Genomic DNA, 20,492 nt, shown 5'->3' with positions numbered 1-20,492 from the left:
AGCACCCACACAGGGGTCCAGGTGAGCGATCCGAAAGGGGAGGAAGTCACCAGTACCTCCTTACGGCTTCCGGAGGTCCTGCAGGGAGGGGACTCTGACCGGCCAGCGCCAGGGTGTCCCTCGCCGCCTGGTGGACCTCCTGCAGCTCGCCCGGGGTCAGCTCGTCCAGCAGGGGCCGCAGGTCACAGTCCCGCCACCGGAGGAGCTGCTGCTGCAGCTCCATCTCCCTTCTCAGCTGCTGGTCCTTCGCCGCCAGCGCAGACATCCGGGCCTGCAGGGCTTCCATCTCCTCCTGCCGGGAGAGGGGAGAGTTCACACATCAGCCCTGTGCGTGCGGTGGAGCTGGGTGTGCAAGTCCAAGGCTCTTTTCAGAAGCCAGGCTGCCTCTGCTCCACGATCCCTCACTGCTCCCCACTCCTGCCTCCAGGCCCCCGACTCCTGCCTCCAGGCCCCCCATTCCTGCCTCCAGGCGCCCCATTCCTGCCTCCAGGCCCCCCACTCCTGCCTCCAGGCGCCCCATTCCTGCCTCCAGGCGCCCCATTCCTGCCTCCAGGCCCCCCACTCCTGCCTCCAGGCGCCCCATTCCTGCCTCCAGGCCCCCTCATTCCTGCCTCCAGGCCCCCCACTCCTGCCTCCAGGCCCCCCACTCCTGCCTCCAGGCGCCCCATTCCTGCCTCCAGGCCCCCTCATTCCTGCCTCCAGGCCCAGCCCCCCATTCCTGCCTCCAGGCCCCCCACTCCTGCCTCCAGGCTCCCAGGCTCCAGCAAGTGGAGATTCAGCTTCAAGCGTTCTGCCTCTGGGGGACGTCTCACCGTCCAGAGCTCCTGATCGCCCTCAAACACCCGCCCCCCCCCCAACTTAGCTCGGTGCTACCACTGGGCTCCCAGCCCCTGGGTGACCCATCCACTGCTCAGGGCCACCCGGAGCTCCCACGTGACACCTGCCAGTCATTCCCAGAGCGTCTGCCTCGCCCAATCCACCTCCTAACAACTGCTACTCACAGTCCAACTCGACAAGAATTTCCTAAGCGATTTCTTCCCGCCTGGAAAGCCCTCTCTGAAGGTCAGGATGATAAGAGGTGACAAATGGGCCTGGCAGGCAGGGAGGCGCCCGCAAAGGTAATGAGCGCCATCGGAACAAGCCCGAGGCCTCGAGCCTCAGCGCTAGCTTGTAACGAGGCTCCTGCGAGCCCAGCTGTCATCTCCCCCGTCTCTGCCCTTTGCACTCGCGGGGGACAGCCAAGCACTAATCACCACCCACGCACAGAACCGCTGTCTTTGGCCTAAATGGATAAGGAAAGTGCTTCCTATTTCTTTTTTTAAATATATTTCTATTGATTTCAAAGAGGAAGGGAGAGGGAGATGGAAACATCCATGATGAGAGAGAATCATGGATCGGCTGCCTCTGGCACGCCCCACGCTGGGGATCGAGCCCACAACCCGGGCACGTGCCCCTGACCGGGAATCGAACCGTGACCTCCTGGTTCCTAGGTTGACGCTCCACCACTGAGCCACGCCGGGCAGACCTGCCTCCCGTTTCTTGAATATTCCTCACCTGCTTACCTGCAGCTGCTGCTTTTCGTGAAGAAGCCGGTCTCGTCTGGTGATGGCTGCGCACGGGGGGTCCTCAGGGGGGGGCTCCATGCGGAGCGGGGCCTGCGTGTCCTCACCGCCAGCCCTTAAAATAAAGCAGGCGTGTGGGTACAGACACGGGGAGCTGGGACCCTCGGGTCTACAAGAATGTTAAGAGCAAGAGATTTCACAAAGTGGCCCCCAGCTGTCCGCATCCTTAGGCGGGTCCCAGGGGTGAGCTCCCCAGTGGACGTTTCTGCTTTAATGACCATCTGTCGGGGCTTTTGGTTTCGAGAGGAGCCAGCTTGCCACTGTCCAACCTGCACCGCCCACCGCCCAGCCCCTGGCCGCAGGTGGTTATATGTGCTGATCCTGGAAAACACACCCGATGTTAAAGATTCAGTAAGAAAACAAAGAGTGCAAAATAGCTCATTGATGACATTTTGATGTTCGTTACAGGTTGGAATGATAATATTTTTTTATGCATCGAGTTGAAATAAATATATTTTTTAAATTCACTTTTTTACCTGTTTCTTTTTTTTAAATGCAGCTACTAGCCCAGCTGGTGTGGCTCAGTGGTTGAGCATCGACCTATGAACCAGGAGGTCATGGTTCAATTCCCGGTCAGGGCACATGCCCGGGTTGCGGGCTCCATCCCCAGTAGGAGGTGTGCTGGAGGCAGCCGATCCGTGATTCTCTCTCATCATTAATGTTTCTAACTTTCTCTCCCTCTTCCTTCCCCTCTGAAACCAATAAAAATCCATTTTAAAAAAATAAAAATACTTTCGACTGAAAAAAAGATGGACTGTTTCTGAGGCTTTAACTGAATCAGGAGAGAACAAAACCATCCTCATCTATTGATGTCCACGGGAATGGACGCGCTGCCTCCTCCACCCGCCCCCGCCCCCGCCTACCCCCCCCCCCCCCCCCCCAGTCTGGCCTGTTCACACAGCCCCTTGCGCTAGACTGTGAGCCTCAGGGGACAGTCCTGGGTCCCAGGGCCCAGCCCTGAGCAGGGTCTCACTCAGCAAATATCTGTTCACTGATTTCATGAGTCCCGGTCCCAGAAAACCCAGAACTGGCTTGTAGTCGGCGCTCTGCTCCTGAGACCACTCCTCTGCACACATTTATTTCCCCATGTGCTCTGCGTGTGCAAATATGCAGTTTCCTGAATTTCCTAAACAGGGTGCCATCTGGGCCGGGCTGGGAGCCATGGGAGGAAATCGGCATCTGATTGAAATGAGCGACGAGGAGCGACAGGTGGGTACCTGGGAATTCTCTGAGCTGGTTAATCACATTCATTACCTAACCCACCAGGGAAGCCCCTGCGGTTACCCACACGCCTCCCGGCCTCTCGGGCTCCGACTGGGGTGCGGGAAGCGTCCCCGGCCGGCTGAGCGGCGCCCCGGGACACGCGGCAGCTCCGCAATGAAGCCGGGGACAGGTTCCCGTCCCGCAGACCTCAGTCCTCTGAGCCCCCCGCCTCTCCCTTCCAGTGTTGTTCCCTTTGTGCTTCATAGTCTCACCGTGTAATCCCCAGTGTCGGCAGTGGCACTGCTCTCAGCGAATCAGGATGAGAAACAAGCCCATCCCCGGAGCGAGAATCAAAGCAGGAGGGCGGGCCCTGGCTGGTGTGGTTCAGTGGATAGAGCACTGGCCTACGGACTGAAGAGTCCCAGGTTCGATTCCAGCCAAGGGCACATGCCCGGGTTGCGGGCTTGATCCCCAGTGGGGGGCGTGCAGGAGGCAGCCGATCAATGGTTCTCTCTCACCATTGATGTATCTACCTCTCTCTCCCTCTCCCTTCCTCTCTGAAATGAGTAACAATATATATTTAAAAAAATAAAGCAGGAGGCTGGGGTGTTAGCACAGCACTCGGGGTGCAGGGCACTCGGGGTGTCTTGGACCCCAGTGCAGACCTGAGGAAGCTCGCAGACCCCCATCTGGGACTGCCCACTGCTGCAAAAAAAAAAAAAAAAAAAAAATGCTGCCCTTTCTACTTTTGCCTTTTTCCCCAACCATTTAAGGAGCAATAAAACCTGTTTGTAAAATAAGATCCCAGCCCGGCTGGTGTGGCTCAGTGGTTGAGCTTCGACCTAAGAACCAGGAGGTCAGGGTTTGATTCCCGGTCAGGGCACATGCCCGGGATATAGGCTCCATCCCCAGTCGGGGGCATGAAGGAGGCAGCCGATCAGTGATTCTCTCTCATCACTGATGTTTCTCTCTCTCTCTCCCTCTCCCTTCCTCTCTGGAATCCATTTAAAAAACCCATGTCCAGGGCCTCTCCCTGTTGATTGGTGGAGACGGTGTCTCGGGGGCGGGACCCACAGGGGTCCCTCACTCAGGAAGAAACTGCCACCTGCCCAACCAACAAAAGGGCGCTTCCGAGCAAAAGCAGCAGCAGGTCCCCCAGCTCACCCCTCCCAGCTCCTCACCCCCTGGGCCGAGAGCAGGAGACGGGAGACCGGGAGACGGGGAGAGGAGGTGGCCGCCCCAGCACTTACTGCTGAGCGGCCCGGCACAGGGCGGCCTCGGCCTGGGCTCCCAGGTGGACCAGGAGGCTGCAGAGGGCCGGCTGCCTCGAGGGGAGCTGGAAGCACAGGCCGCTCTCCTCCTCCTCCTCCTCCAGGTCGTCCAATCTGTGCTTGAACGTCTCCGCTAGAAACGCAAAACGATGAGAGAGGAGTGAAGATCCATGCAACTCAAAGCAGACAACCCAGGGCCTCCCAGCTCCACGCCCAGTCCACGTCCACCCTGATGACGTGACCAAGGGCACAGGTTCCAGGCCATGGTGTGCATCTCTCAGTTGGTGCTTTTAAAAATCTCCTGTCTTGCCCTGACCGGTTTGGCTCAGTGGATGGAGCGTCGGCCTGCGGACTGAAGGGTCCCAGGTTCGATTCCGGTCAAGGGCATGTACCTTGGTTGCGGGCACATCCCCAGTAAGGGGTGTGCAGAAGGCAGCTGATCGATGTTTCTCTCTCATCGATGTTTCTGACTCTCTATCCCTCTCCCTTCCTCTGTAAAAAATCAATAAAATATATATTTTTTTAAAAAAAAAAGAATCCCCTCTCTTGCCCAGCCGGCAAGGCTCAGTGGTTGAGCATAGACCTATGAGCCAGGAGGCCTCGCGGTTCGATTCCCGGTCAGGGCACACACCCGGGTGGCGGGCTCGATCCCCAGTGTGGGGCGTGCAGGAGGCAGCCGATCCATGAGTCTCTCTCATCATTGACGTTTCTCTCTCTCTCCCTCTCCTTTCCTCTCTGAAATCAATAAAAACATATTTTTAAAAAGACAAAGATAACACGGATGCCTTCATCATGTGGGACTAGGAGAAAATGGAGTCCGCACCTCTACTCTGCCACTCCCAGCTGTCTGACCTTCAAGTCACTTAACCGAACTTCCCCGGCTCCAGTTTCTGAATGTGCAGACACGGGGTGCACGCGAGTATCTGCACCCTAAGGTTTGCTGAGGGTTAAGTGAGATCGTCTGTGGAAAGCGTTTAGCACCTGGCACCTGGCACGGGCCCAAAAGGACGGACTCTGATCAGCAGGCCTTTCCTCGAGCTCACGACCAGCATCAGACGATCCGGAAAGGCAGAGCGACAGCGACAGCGACAGCAGCAAGACGCCACCCTTATCCTTCCCGGTCCTGTTTTTCCACCTGAATCCTCTTTTTCTTCGCGTTATGTAAAAAGACATGGTCACGGCTGGCTCTGTGGATTGAATTCTGGGAGATTCCTCAGCAGGAGGCTGCGCCTGGATGTTGCGGCCGCATGGCGGACCTAAAGCAATTGGTTCCAGCCGCCGGGAAGGGAAGGAGCAGCTCTCAGCGGCACGGACACGGAAGAGCCTTGACCGTGAAGCCGCGGCTGTTTCCGCCAGAAAACTCATCGGAGGCACCTGCGCCGCGTGGACGACTGGCAGGGCGCTGGGCACTCCCGTCCCCACGCTGGGCACCCAATCGGAGTCGCGCACCATCGCCCTGCAGCTGGGCACCTCCAGCTCCTGTGGTTTGGACCCTCAAAGGTCAAGCTTCCATTAAACGTGTAAAAGCAGCCCGGGTTGAGCCCTAGCCGGTCTGGCTCGGTGGATAGAGCGTCGGCCTGCGGACTGAAAGGTCCCAGGTTCGATTCCGGTCAAGGGCATGTACCTTGGTTGCGGGCACATCCCCAGTAGGGAGTGTGCAGAAGGCAGCTGATCGATGTTTCTAACTGTCTATCCCTCTTCCTTCCTCTCTGTAAAAAATCAATAAAATATATTAAAAAAAAAAAAAAAGAAACGTGTAAAAGCAGCCCGGGTTGAGCCCTAGCCGGTCTGGCTCAGTGGCTAGAGAGGCAGCCTGCGGACCGAAGGGTCCCAGGTTCGATTTCTCAGTTGCAGGCTCCTCCCCTACCAGGGAGGCGCAAGCAGGAGGCCACCGATCGATGTGTTTCTCTCACCTCCATGCTTCTCTCTGTCTTTCCCCCTCTCTTCCACGCTCTTTATTTTTTTTATTTATTATTTTTTAAAATATTTTATTGATTTTTTACAGAGAGGAAGGGAGAGGGATAGAGAGTTAGAAACATCGATGAGAGAGAAACATCGATCAGCTGCCTCCCGCACATCTCCCACTGGGGATGTGCCCGCAACCCAGGTACATGGCCTTGACCGGAATCGAACCCGGGACCCTTCAGTCCGCAGGCCGACGCTCCATCCACCGAGCCAAACCGGTTAGGGCATCTCTTTAAAAATCAATAGAAAAATATCCTTGGGTGAGGATTAACAAAAACAATAATAATAATAATTCCGCCACATGTCCTGGCAGTGACCGGGTAGTGGTCATTTCCTAGCCGCCCATGGGGACATGACAGTCATCTCATTGCAGAGCTCAGGGGCTGCTCGGTCCTCTCTCCTCCCAGACAGCGAGCGTCCGCCGGGCCCCATGGAGCCGCTCGGCGGTGACTTATTTCCCCGGGAGACAAGCGGGCGCGCTGTAAAGGTCAAGTGGAAAGCTGTCCCTTCCGCTACATCACTGTCGTCAGCCTTTGATAAAGGTCATTCCGCCCAGCACGCTGCCGTGACTGGAAGTAGCCCCGCGTGTCTACTGTGGGATGTCGCAGCGTCCCTCTGCCGGGGGCTCTCCGGTCCCTGTCGCCTGCCACAGGCGTTAGGCGAGGCGCTCGGGGTATTCCAGCTGCTGCTGGGAGACCAGGGACCCAACTGATTCCATCACCCTGTCACCCCCATACGTTTTTGTTTTTTATTGATTTTACTGACTTCAGAGAGGAAGGGAGAGGGAGAGAGCGATAGAAACATCAATGATGAGGGAGAATCGTGGATCGGCTGCCTCCCGCACACCCCCTACTGGGGATCGAGTCCACAACCCGGCGGGCATGTGTTCAGCGGTTGAGCGTCGACCTAGGAACTAGGAGGTCCCAGTTTGATTCCCAGTCAGGGCACAGGCCGGGGTTACAGGCTCCATCCCCACTATGGGGTGTGCAGGAGGCAGCTGATCCGTGATTCTCTCTCATCATGGATGTTTCTTGCTCTCTCTCCCTCCCCCTTCCTCTCTGAAATTAATACCAAAAAATACACACACACACACACATACACACACACACACACATATATATATATATATATTTTTTTTTTTTTATTGATTTTCCACAGAGAGGAAGGGAGAGGGATAGAGAGTTAGAAACATCGATGAGAGTGAAACATCAGTCAGCTGCCTCCTGCACACCCCACACTGGGGACGTGGCCGCAACCAAGGTACATACATGCCCTTGACCAGAGTCGAACCTGGGACCCTTCAGTCCGCAGGCCGGCTCCATCCACGGAGCCAGACCGATCAGGGCTATTTTTTTTAAAAGACTCCTGGTCCCGACCCCCCGCCACCAGCACCAGGGTAGAGCGAGCAATTCCTCCAATGACTTCTACCCACGACCCACGAGACGCCCTTGAGTTCTGCAGAGTGTCTGCCTCCTTCCAACTCAAGACCTTGGTCCCCCTCAAATATCTATGGACAGTCAGGGTCTCTGTTTCCAACTCTCACAGGACACAGTCCCATTTTCCCAGAGAACTTTTTTTCAGAAAGTGGGTCAGGCGTCGCCTGGGGAAGGCAGGGCCTCCGGAGCGGCTGATGCACACGCAGGGGCAGTGACATGAGCGCGTGCAGGGGCCGCGGGCAGAGCGCCACGCGAGGAAGGTCCCTTACACCCGGGACAGCAGCCACGGGAGGGCCCCTCGGCTGCAACTCTCTGTCGTGCAGAGTGTTGCTGATAGAACTGATGTCCGTGTTCTATCAGAGAGGATACGAGATTTAATTAAGTGGCGGAACCATTTAAAAAAACAAATTAGCTGCCCAGCGAGGCATGCCAAGCGCGAGGGGCCCAGGGACCGGCGGTGGCACCGTGTCATTGCTGCGGCGCAGAGGACACGGGCGCCATGCTCTTGAATGGCAGCTTTAGACAGACGGATTGAACCGTTGGCTGGGAACTGACCCTTCACCCCCTCTGCCCACGAGGGCACAGGTCACAGAGGAGCAGACGCACACAGAAACATGACCCGGACATACCCGGCCGGCGTGGCTCAGTGGTTGAGCATCGAACCCTATGAACCAGAAGGTTAGGGTTCGATTCCTGGTCAGGGCATGACTGGGCTGTGGGCTTGATCCCCAGTGCGAGGTGTGCAGGAGGCAGCTGATCGATGATTCTCCCTCATCGTTGATGTTTCTCTCTCTCTCCCTCTCCCTTCCTCTCTCTGAAATCAATAAAACTTTTTTTTTTTTTAAAGAAAAATGACCCGGACAGAGAATCAACCTCTCCAATCTCTTCCTCTTTGCTGTTGTCCTTAGCACCCCACTTATGCCTCTTTCTTTTTTCTCCTTTTCCATTTTTTTCCATCTACTCTCAAAATCAGGATAGCCAATTCCTTCAGAGCCCACGCAGAGTTTTAATTTCATTTTCTCAATGTCACCCAATGTCGTGCAACCAAGAATGAGGCCGAGAACAAGAGACTCAGGGTCATGAAATCCAGACCACAGGGAAGAAAAACAGTGTGCCCTGGGGAGAGGGGACGAGGCCGGCCGAGCTGTCAGTGCTTCGTTGTGATGTGCACGCTTTAATCTATACGCTTCACCTCACTCCCGGCACTTTTTGCAGCTTGAAAGGAGTCGGCCTGCATGCAAACGAGCTTCTTCTTGGCAAATAGGAAATAAGGAGCCATGTCGCTCGGGCTCATTTCTGGCCTGCGGACTGCAGGCAGAGAGGTGACTCAGAGGCTGCCACCCTTCCCATGGTCTTGTCCTTTCTTTTCCTTTTTTAATATATTTTTATTGATTTCAGAGAGGAAGGGAGAGGGAGAGAGACATAGAAACATCAGTGATGAGAGAGAGTCATGGATCAGCTGCCTCCTGCACGCCCCACACTGGGGATCGAGCCCCCAACCCGGGCATGTGCCCTGAACGGGAATCGAACCCTGACCTCCTGGTTCACAGGTAGATGCTCAACCCCTGAGCCACGCCAGCCGGGCCACCTTCCTAATTTGTGTGTTTCCGGCTTCTGACCAAGTCCACCTTCTAGTCTCGTGTTACCACTTCTCCTTCCTCGCGTGGGCCCTGGCGGGCATCTTCATGGAACTCTAATAGGTTTGACCCCTGTAGCTCAGCTGGCCCCTTTCAAACTCAACCCATTTGCCATGAGGTCCCAGAGAGTATGAAGCCAAAGAGCTCAGCCCGGCCAGTGTGGCTCAGTGGTTGAGCACAGACCTATGAACATGGAGGTCACAGCTCAATTCCCCATCAGGGCACAGGCCCGGGTTGCGGGCTTGATCCTCACACTGGGTGGAATGCAAGAGGCAGCCAATCCACGATTCTCTCTCATCACTGATGTGTCCCTCCCTCTCCCTCTCCCTCCCTTAAATCAATAAAAAAAAATAAAAATAACTAGTCTATTGTCACCGAGCCGAATGTCTAGAGCAGCGGTTCTCAACCTGTGGGTCGCGACCCCTTTGGCGGTCAAACAACCCTTTCGCAGGGGTCGCCTAAGACCATCCTGCAGATCAGATATTTACATGACGATTCATCACAGTAGCAACATGACAGTGATGAAGCAGCAACGAAAATCATTTTATGGTTGGGTCACCACATGAGGAACTGTATTTAAAGGGCCAGAAGGTTGAGAACCACTGCTCTAAGGGAGTGAATGCCCAGTTCATCTGGGGGTGGAAGGCAGATCTGGGCAGGAAGGGAGTGAGAGATGGAACATTCTGGAACAGAAGAAACAGCCGATAAACAAGTCAAACTCACCCTTATCGTAATCATCCTCCTCAACTGCTTTCTCCTGGAGTTTCTGAAGCTTCAGCCTTAAGGCGTTCACCTATGTCGTTTTGGGGGAGAGAAAAGGAAAACGAGATTACAACGGCATTCAAGCCAGCTTATCTTCCTAACGCTGCGAGCATTCAGAAGCTATTGCACAACTGAACGTCTTTATTCGCCTGGAAGAAAGGAACCGCGCATGTACATTTTTCCAGCGCCAGACGAATTCCTTTCTGACACACACACAAAAAAGGTACATCAACAAAAAGTGTCATCTGAGCATAAACTCCACAGAGTTAAACTGTCATTTTTTTTAATATGTATTTTTATTGATTTTTTACAGAGAGGAAGGGAGAGGGATAGAGAGTTAGAAACATCGATGAGAGAGAAACATCGATCAGCTGCCTCCTGCACACCCCCTCCTGGGGATGTGCCCGCAACCAAGGTACATGCCCTTGACCGGAATCGAACCCGGGACCTTTCAGTCCCCAGGCCGATGTTCTATCCACTGAGCCAAACCGGTCAGGGCTAAAATGTCATTTTAAACAAAAACAGCCCACGGTAGCCTCAGCTACATGAAACATGCATCATGGAAAAAACACTAATGTCCTGACCTGACCTAACAGTCTCTGTTCTAAAAAAATCAAATTAAAATTAGGAAGGTGGCCAGGCCGGCCAGCGTGGCTCAGTGGGTTGAGCATCGACCTATGAACCAGGAGGTCACGGTTCGATTCCCGGTCAAGACACATGCCCGGGTTTCAGGCTGGATCCCCAGTAGGGGGCGTGCAGGAGGCAGCCGATCGGTGATTCTCTACCATCATTGAGTCTCTCTCTCTCTCCTCTCTCCCCCTTCCTCTCTGAAATCAATAAAAATATATTTTTTAAAATCATCACTGGCCGCGGTGAGTGCTGTAACAGGGACATGTCCAAAGTGCTTTGGGAACAAAATGGAAGTGGGGGGACGCGTTGGGTGCAGAGGGGGCAGGAAATGTCACATAGGGAAGTGGCTTCGGAGCCCCCAGAAAGGATACACAGGAGCCGGGCAGGTGGGAAGGTGCAGGAAGGAAATTCCAGGCAGAGGGAAAACTGTGAGCAAAGGTCTGAGGCGCAGCCGCCCGGGGTCTGCCTACAGGAAGCAGCGCCAGATGGCCCAGCAGGAGGAAGGCACCCCCGGGCGGGCTGAGCGGGAGGAAAGGCCGAGATGATCAGGATAAGGAACTTGGATGCCGTCCCCGGGAGCAAGGAGCCCCAAAGGTTCTGAACCAAGGACTGACCCTCTCCCACCACCGCCCAGGAACACCGCTCTGCTGGCCATGCGGTGGGTGAACTGGAGGAAGGTAATATGTCAAGAATCTCTTGCAAGCCTGGTCGCTGTGCCTCAGGGGTTGCATGTCAATCCATGAACCAGGAGGTCACGGTTCGATTCCCGGTCAGGGCACATGCCCGGGTTGGGGGTTCCATCCCCAGTGTGGGGCGTGCAGGAGGCAGCCGATTCATGATTCTCCCTGATCATTGATGTTTCTGTCTCTCTCTCCCTTCCTCTCGCAAATCAATTAAATAATAAAAATAAATAAAAAGAACAAGGAAGTTGAGGGGTTTAACGGGAAATGCCCTCTGGCAGGCAGACCCCACAGTAGGAGGGTGGCGCCCAACACGGGTATCACCACTCTGTAACTCTCAGCCCCCACACGGCCGGCTCCGGCCCCTGCTCCAGGCCCATCCCCTCTCGCTGGCTGGTTCCTGCTTCCTAGTCGACCTGGGCGGCACTAACCATTCATCACCTGGGCCTGGATCGGCGGGGGAGCCCTCGGCCCAACAGACGGCAAATCTGAGCTCCTCCGTGACAGAGAAGCTGAAAGGAGAACAGATCTGTGTTCGGAGGGAAAAAGGAGAAGCAGGAGACGGGTGTGCAGCAGCGTCTCCTGCAGCTTCGGGGGGAAGTCGGTCACCCCCAGAACCGCCCGCTTCCTGCCCTCTTCCCGGAGGTCACCAGAGCCGGTGACCCGTGGCCCGGGGCTGGGGACACCCACCTCCAGCCGTCGGCGGTGGCTGAGCAGACACCCCTGCAGCAGGGGCTCGCACTTCCGGAGCAGCGGGTCCCAGCGGCTAGCAGCCCTCTCGCACTTTGGGGGATCCGGGGAGCAGGAGGAAGCGGCGTCTGTGTCCAGTACAGAGAGTGGCTCACCCTGCAGCCGGGGGCCGCCCGCCCGGGTCCAGGAGGAGTCCGCGGGGCCCTGAGCTGCCTTGAGACCAAAGCGGGGAGAGAGACGTCCAGGGTCCTGGCGGGGCCCATCCGGGCTGGCAGCTCTGGCCCCAGTGTCCTCGGCCTCCCTGGCCGGCGGGCAGCCCTCTGCTTCTCCGCGTTCCCCGGCCGAACTGAGCGAGAGCCGGATGAAGCTGAAGCTGGAGGTGAAGGCCGGCGGGGGGCCGGCGGGGGCCGAGAGGACCTGGGGGCCACCTCCGAGGCTGCAGCTGGGGCCACTCGCCTCCTCGGGGGCTGGGCGGCCTTCTGTCCGGGTGCCCCTCGCTCCTTCCCCGCAGGTGGCGTTCCGGCGAGGACCTGGGGCCTCAGGACTGTCCATGGGTGGGCGCTGCCCCCCGACACCCAGCGTCCCCAGGGCCGCACCCCCTGGGCAGCCTGGCGGGCAATCCGGTGCCAGCTCCGAACTGAATGCCAGAGAAGCCTGGGGCCCCTCTCGCCGGGGTCTGGACTGGGCCTCGGGGGCCCCCAGGGGCGAGAGTCGAGGCTGCTGCGCTCGTGGGAAGTGGGCTCCCAACCTCAGGGCCTCGCCACGGGCCTCCGGGGTCAAGGCCACACTGTCTGGGCCTGGACTCCGACTGACGGGGCTCCTCACCGCACGCTCCGCCCTGGGCCCGGGACGAGGCGCCCCCGGCAGCAGAGAGCAACCTGATCAGGGGCCCGCCCTCGCTTCTCATGTAGCCGGTTTCCGTGCCAGCCACCGTCTCCGAAAAGATGCCGCAGGTGGCAAGCAATCCTGGCTGCCTGGGAAGAGAGGAAACAGCACATGAAACCACAGATCTCGCCCGGCCTTGAGCGTTGACCTACGAACCAGGAGGTCAGGGTTCGATTCCCTGCCAGGGCACATGCCCAGACTGTGGCTCCATCCCCAGTTGGGGGTGTGCAGGAGGCAGCCGATCCATGATTCTCTCTCTCCCTCTCCCTTCCTCTCTGAAATCAATACAAATATACTTAAAAAGAAATAAATCAACCTCAGATCCCGCAGGCTCCGTGGGAACTGGGCTGGAGGACACCCCTCGGTTTGGAGGTCAGCTCTGGGTGCATCTGAGATGCGGGCTCGGGACTCAGAGGTCACCCCCGGACTAAGATTCTGATGATCCGGGAAGGTAACCACACTTCCATTCCACAGAGCAGCTGGCCCCGCTGCGGGTGAGGCCAACACACCAGCTGGCAGGCGGAGCCACCACCTCGGCAGCTCCCCGGGCCCGCCAGCACCCTGCCTGCTGGTCTTTTAGGCGCATCAGCACTTTCCTGCCGGTGTCGGCCCAGAAAGCAGGTGCCTTGCAACGGCCGCCAGCGAATCCTCCAAACGCAGTCCAATCGCTGACTCCAGCAACTCAGGGAACAGCGGGGAAGTTTTCATTGTCTGAGCGGCCCGCGTCCCCGCGTGCCGGCGGACCGTGGACAGCGGCTGCGACATGGCGTGCGCCCCTCGGCTCATCTCACCCTGGATGGCAGAGGCCCTGCTGGCTGTGCTCCCCAAACCAGGGCTGTGCTCCCCGCCTGGCTAGGCAACAGGAATAGAACAATAGAAACCGCTGATGCCTCACAGAAGCAGGAGAGCAGACGCGGGCACCTCATTGCCTGGCTCACAGGGCACAGCCAGGGCGCTCCAAACGGAAGTTTACATTAAAAACATGCACGCACGCGCGCGCGCACACACACACACACACACGTGCCCTCGCACACGTGCACACACGATGTGTGGCCTGTGCTTTGCAGCAGGAAGGGGCAGGGGCTCCGGACGCAGAAGGCCTGCGTTTCACACGGGGCTCTGCCGCGTGGAGGACACGCTGGTGGGGGGCCCCTCTCTCCGCCTGTGTTGTCATCTGTGGAGGGGGACCCACCACATGGCACTGCGGGGGCCAGACGACAGGATGCCTGTCACTGCTCTGCCCACGCCCGGCACAGTCACCGTTCGAGCTGTGTTTGTTTTCCACGCAGGAGTTAAGACGAGAGCCTCATCCTGAACAAAGGCCCCCGGGACATGGCCCAGAGCTCAAGGCCAAGGGGAGCCAGCGCAGCCTCAGCTGAGACTGGATGCAGTTTCTGTTCTGAGGAGGCTCCCGGGGCCAACAGGGATCTACACACACACACACACACACACCACATGTGCACACATACAAATACCACACACACGCATGCATGCATATGCACATGTATTTGCACACATATATACCACACATGTGTGTACACAGCACTCTTATGTACACATATACACATATGCACACGTGCGCACCACATGTGTGTCACACGTGTGTGCATACATGCATGTCGCGCATCACATGTGTACACATATGCATGTGTGCATGCCACGTGTGTGTACAAACACCGCACGCACGTGTGCATATACCACACACTCCACACATATACGCGCACCACGCACATGTATGTGTGTGTCGTGCATACAGTGTCCAGCGCCATGTCACATGACCCACAACCCATGCCCCTGTTGACCAATCCCTAACCAACTCTCCGCCCGATGCCTGCTCCCTCTCCTTGCCCGGCCTGGGGTCCTTCCTCCAGGGAGGAGTCTGGCAGCAGATGCCCACGCCACACAAAAGGGTTCGCTCCGAGACCCCTGCCAGCCCCCTCCACGGCGCGATTCCTGCTCACAAATGACGGTCTTTCTCTTTCCATGGAAAGAGCAACGCAAAAATCTGACCGCCATCTGAGCGCCCCCAGGAGGCGCAGGAGGCAGCCGAGAGCTGCTGGCCACGGCGGGTGTCGCTCATGAATGTTTTAGCTGCTGCCTCATAAAATATGGATGAGCCAGAAGGAGCCCTCTCCAGAGCTGTTCTTTCAAAACAACCCAGCAACTGACGCGTCTGCCCTCGTTTTCACAGCAGAGACCGGACCCTCGGTTTCCGCAGCCCGGGGGCGGGGGGGGGTTCCCGAGACTCTAGGGCCTAGAGAGCCTGTGCTCTGAGCCCCTGTCCATAGCGCCTTCTCTCAGCACATCCCCCAGCTCATAGCTGCTGACATGCTGACAGTAAATGTCTCCACAACTGGAGCCCCCTGCCCTGCCAGCAGACTGAGGACCCCTCCCCGAGCCGCTCACCCCCCTTCCTGGGCCGAGGAGGGTGGACAGAAACACCTGTCCCCTCCCTCCCCTCTGAGCCCGGGCTGGCCAGCCCTCGCTGTTAGCAGCCGTTATCAGGTGAGACCAAGCCAAGGTGTTACATGTCAGCTCTCACCATCTCCTTCCATCCTGCCTTCCTGAGCTGACACTGAAGTCACCCTAGAGTGTGGGGTGTTCGCAGATACGCCCCGAGTTACTGTGCAGATGACTAACCTCACCCAACACGTAGGAGGTTGACCAGCTCGATATTCAGGGGCGGGGTCTGGTCACACAGAGGAGGGCTGGGTCTTGATTCTGTCCGTCCCGTCTGGGCGATCCTGAGCAAATTACAACGCCTGTCCGTGCCTCAGTTTTCTCATCTATACAATGGGCACAGGCCCCACCCCTTGAAGGACTGTCCTCAGGACACAGAGAATCCCTGGCATGGATTCTCAAAGGCCCATCGCAGCTTGTGCCAAGTGGCGATAGCGTCTCAATATGTTTTTGTTTCTCTTCCGAGTTCTTCGGGCACCTGAAGTCATCGCTGTGTTCTGAGAACAGTGGGGAATTTTCCTGGACAGTCTTTAAAAGGAGAAGGAGCTGGCCCTCGCTGGCGTGGCTCAGTGGTTGAGCGTCGGCCTGTGGACTGAAGGGTCCTGGCTTCCATTCCGGTCAAGGGCACCTGCCCAGGTTGTGGGCTCGATCCCCAGTGGGGGGCGTGCAGGAGGCAGCCGATCAGTGCGACTCTCTCATCATTGATGTTTCTATCTCTCTCTCCTCCTCCCTTCCTCTCTACCTAAAAGTCAATAAAAACATATTTTAAAAAATTTTTCAAAAAAAGTGTCGGGGGGGGCGCTAAAGGCCAGTATGAGTTACACCTTTCTTTTTTTAAAAAAAATATATTTTATTGATTTTTTTCTAGACATGTTGGGGGCACTGCTTCTAGCGGCATGTTTTTTTTTTTTGAAGGATTTGCCTGGAAATGCATAAACAATTAAACACAAGTCCCAGGAAGCCCAGAGGGTCAGGGCACAGCCGATTTGAGTTTAGAAGAACTACTGCATCTCTGAGAATACCCAGTAACCCCGCCCCCACCCCCTTCTTCCATCACCCCTGGGAGCCCATGAGGACTGAGCCAGGATGAAAGCCTTCTATCTCCCCTGAGAGCATTTTACTTCACCCTTCAAGCTGGCGGTGCCATGGGCGTGTTGCCGTCTGAAGATTCTGTAGGGAAAAGGTGGGCATAGAGGGTGAGCAGCTGCCTGCCCTGTGTCTGTTATAGTATATACTGCTACTTGTAAAAAAAAATTTTTTTTTAATTTTTTAAAAAGTAACATTTCTATGTAAAGCTGAAGAAAATAATGAGATTAGATATTTGCTAAGCGCCTGCTGACACCGACTGTCATATTTTATTTATGCAGCAAGGAAAAGTTCACGGAGCCCTTTCATTAGATTCGCTCCAGAATTTGCCATCTTCCTCTCAGAACTCCATCTGTCTCGCCTCATTAGCCCCGTCCTTCCATCTTTTCACGGGAGAGATTAATCCAGCACGTTTTTGGGGTTTTTTTTTTTCCTCCCTCTTGGAGCCAAACGCTACATGATTCAAGATGGCAGACATCCTACAAAATACCAGGATAGTTCGTGATGTCTGTTGCTTTAATGTGATGGGAAAGGCGTGGAGGTTGCAGAGAGCAATACCCTCAACCCGAGTGGCCAGTGTCATTTGGGCACTAAAAAATAAGAATTATGCCCGGCCAGGCTCGGCTCAGTGGTTGAGCATTGACCTATGAACCAGGAGGTCTCGGTTCGATTCCCGGTCAGGGCACATGCCTGGGTTGCAGGTTTGATGCCCAGTGTAGGGCGTGCAGGAGGCAGCCAATCCATGATTCTCTCTCCTCGTTGATGTTTCTATCTCTCTAACTCTCCTTTCCTCTCTGAAATCAATAAAAATATATTTTTAAAAAATACTCCACTGTTCCTACTTTAATAAAATCTAATTACTAGTAACATTCCCACATCACTCCACATAGGAAAAATGGCAACCACGGCAATTTAGAGCTTACTGTCTCTCAGGCGCTGGGCTAGGTGCTGGCCATCCACCAACACATGTAAACCCCAGAACGACCCTATGAAGTAGGAACAAATGGGGAAACTGAGGCTCGCCTCAGTCCAGGATTGAGCTGCAGACAGACTGGCCCCAACCCCCAACCTTAGCAGCCTGGGGTTGTCCAAATCAAATGGGTACCACCGACCACTCATTCTGCAAAGCGCTTCCTCCCACAAGGGCTCTGAGACAGGCAGGCGGGTGGTCCGTGTCCTCTTGTCCCCCCGAGGACCCGGGGCTCGGGATGGGACCTCCAGGGATGTGTCTAACGTCAGCGGCCAAGACACCGGGCAGCGCCCCCTCGCTCCATACCGAATTCGGGGGTGCCAAGTCTCCCAGCTCCTCTGCACAGACTCTGAGGCTGAGCCCAGGAGCCGTCCTGTCCTTGAAAAGCGACCGCCAGTGAATGGGCTCAGTGTCGGGCTCCACGGCTCCTGCGCCCCAGGTGGGCGCTGCTGTCGCCAAGTCGGAAGGAAGCGAGAGGCGCGCACTGGTTTGCAGAGCAGCCCCCTGGGGAGGTGCCAGCACCCCTTTCTTTCCCCCAACCTCCTCCCTCCAGGTCCCGACGGGGTAGAACCTGGGCGGAGGGCGCGACGGGCGTCCCTGAAGCACAGGCGCACGGCGAGGGGGGCGCACGGCGAGGGGGTGCGCACGGCGAGGGGGCGCGACTCGGGCACGCCCCCCCCTCGGCTACGGGGCCCGCCATGGGGGCGGGGGGAGGGGGTGACGCCCGCTATTTGGAAAACTGTCACCCACCGGGGTCTCGCACGGTCCTTGGGGAGCGCCCGGCCCGCTGGGCGTGGGGGGCCGCCCCGGACCCGACTCCTCTCCCCACCCCGCGCGCCAAGCGCCCTGCCTCAGTTTCCCCCCGCCTCAGGAGGGTGCACTGAGGCCCAGTCGTTCACAGCGGCGCAGCCCACGCCCCACAGGGTCCCTGCGGCCGCGCGGACAGCGCCCCTACCTGCGCCCTGGGGACCCCCCGCCTCCTGGGCCGGAGCGCCCTGGGGACCCCCGCCGGCCGGCGCCTCGGGCTCCTCCAGCTGCGGGGCGGCTCCCGGGACCGAGGCGGGGGGAGCGGGGCGGGAAGTGGGGCGGGGGCGGCGGGCGCTCCTTCCGGCTCCCGGGGCGGGCGGCTCGGCTTCCTCTCCAGCCCCGGCCCCTCGCACGCGCGCGCGAGCCTTCTCCCGACCGACCTCTGAAAGTTGGCTTTTCACTCTGGACAAGTTGGCTTTTCTGGACAATATGGGAGGCGGGCTCGAGGCATGAGCACGGACCTAGGAACCAGGAGGTCAGGGTTCGACTCCCGGTCAGGGCACCTGCCCGGGTTGGGGGCTCCATCCCCAGTGGGGGGCGTGCAGGAGGCAGCTGATCGATGTTTCTCATCGATATTCCTAACTCCCTATCCCTCTCCCTTCCTTTCTGTAAAGAGTCAATAAAATATATTTTTTTAAAAAAAGAGAGAAGTGTACTAGGAACAGCTAATGTTATTGCGCGCTTCCTACAATGCCAGGCGTCGTTCTGCACAATTTAAACTTTGCTGGATTTACTTCCCTTTTGCAACAACCCACTTATCACACCCATTTTCAGACGAGATAACTGAGGCCCAGAGAGGTTAGAACTTAGCCAAGTGGGGGGGGTGGGGCGCTTTGAACCAGACAATCTGGCTGGAGCCCGCGTGCCTCACCACAGTGCCATGTTGTCTCTGACTAAACACACACACACACACACACACACACACACACACCCAGTGGCATTTCCGATGCCTGGGTACAAACTCTCCTTTTGTATAAGGAGACCTACACTGAGGTCAGAGGTCACTCACACGGCTGCATTTTCACACATAATATCCCCCCCACACACACTCCTTTCATCGGGGTCATTCCAGAAGTAAGAGGAGGTAGACTGGGACAATCGTGCCTTCTGCATAATTAACGTCCCTTTTCGCCTCCCCGTCCGAATCCTAAGCTCTTTGAGGGCAGGTGGCATGCCCCGTTGACACCCCCCCCCCCCCCCCCCCCCCCGCGTCCTTGGCCCGACGCGTATCAGAACGAATGCTCTCAGCCGGGATGCTGACATTCGACGGGAGCGTCGACTCATGTCTCGATTCTCCTGCCATGATAGATGCTCCCGACAACTCCCGTCAAGTTACGGAGCCGGAGCTAAAGAGGAAACATTCTCATTGAGAACAATAACGGTGCTTAAACAATTCTGGGAAATTTAATTGTCCGAAGGTCTTTTCTTTCAAAAAAAAAATAATAATAATAAACTTGAATGAATTGGAGAAGAGAAATCTGTCTTCAACCCAGGAAATAACATTGGACAACCTGAGGCCGCTCATCTGTGAAGGCCTGGAGAGAGGAAGTTGGGCCGGGTTCAAATACCATCAGATAACGTCATGCCAACGGATGTGATCAGAGTTTTCGGCTAAATAGATGGTCTAAACAACCTTTCCTTTCTCGGGGCAGATACCGTGTCTAAAGCTCTAACAGGGAGATAACTCATGGGAAAGCGAGGGCCCTCCTTCTAGACATGTGCTCGTCAGCTCATCTTTCTCTGCCAACAGTTCGTGTCCGCCAGAGACCTGGCCCTCAGAATGGTCTAGAGCAATGGCTCTCAACCTTCCTAATGCCACGGCCCTTTCATACAGTTCCTCATGTTGTGGTGACCCCCAACCATAAAATCATTTTTGTTGCTACTTCATCACTGTAATGTTGCTACTGTTAAGAATCGTCATGTAAATATCTGATAGGCAGGATGTATTTTCATTGTTACAAATTGGACATAATTAAAGCATCGTGATGAATCACAAAAACAATATGTAATTATAGATGTGTTTTCCGATGGTCTTAGGCGACTCCTGTGAAAGGGTCGTTCGACCCCCAAAGGGGTCGCGACCCACAGGTTGAGAACCGTTGGTTTAGAGGGTCACATGGCCACAGCTATTAAGGAAGGAGGCCTTCACTTTATTTTGCATCGAGATCCACCACTCCTGGCCGGGTAGCTCAGTTGGTTAGAGTGTTTTCCCGATGCACCAAGGTTGTGGGTTTGATACCTGGTCAGGGCACATGCAAGAATCAACCAATGAATGAATGCATCAATAAATGGACCAGTCCGGCCGTCCCAGCTCAGTGGTTGAGCGTCAACCTAACCAGGAGGTCACGGTTTGATTCCCGGTCGGGACACATGCCTGGGTTGTGGGCT

At 56.4% G+C, this 20,492-nt stretch overlaps 1 protein-coding gene across 1 annotated transcript in view; it reads right to left on the bottom strand.

Moving 5' to 3' along the window:
* Window positions 1-19,688, bottom strand: part of DISC1 (DISC1 scaffold protein) — a 59,608-nt gene extending 39,920 nt beyond the window's left edge. The window contains 9 exon segments of the mRNA XM_070401459.1: window positions 57-292; window positions 1,563-1,677; window positions 4,076-4,229; window positions 9,858-9,927; window positions 11,897-12,463; window positions 12,465-12,808; window positions 12,811-12,870; window positions 18,253-18,342; window positions 19,673-19,688. Of these exon segments, the coding sequence (XP_070257560.1) occupies window positions 57-292; window positions 1,563-1,677; window positions 4,076-4,229; window positions 9,858-9,927; window positions 11,897-12,463; window positions 12,465-12,808; window positions 12,811-12,870; window positions 18,253-18,342; window positions 19,673-19,688 (1,652 nt within the window).
* Window positions 19,689-20,492: the final 804 nt, after the last annotated feature.

This window comes from Myotis yumanensis, unplaced genomic scaffold, assembly GCF_028538775.1.
Source record: "Myotis yumanensis isolate MYYU_CA2020_CCGP unplaced genomic scaffold, mMyoYum1.0.hap1 SCAF_22, whole genome shotgun sequence".
NCBI lineage: Eukaryota > Metazoa > Chordata > Mammalia > Chiroptera > Vespertilionidae > Myotis > Myotis yumanensis.
Note: the sequence above shows the minus strand (reverse complement) of the source record. Positions and strands in the feature narration are given on the sequence as shown.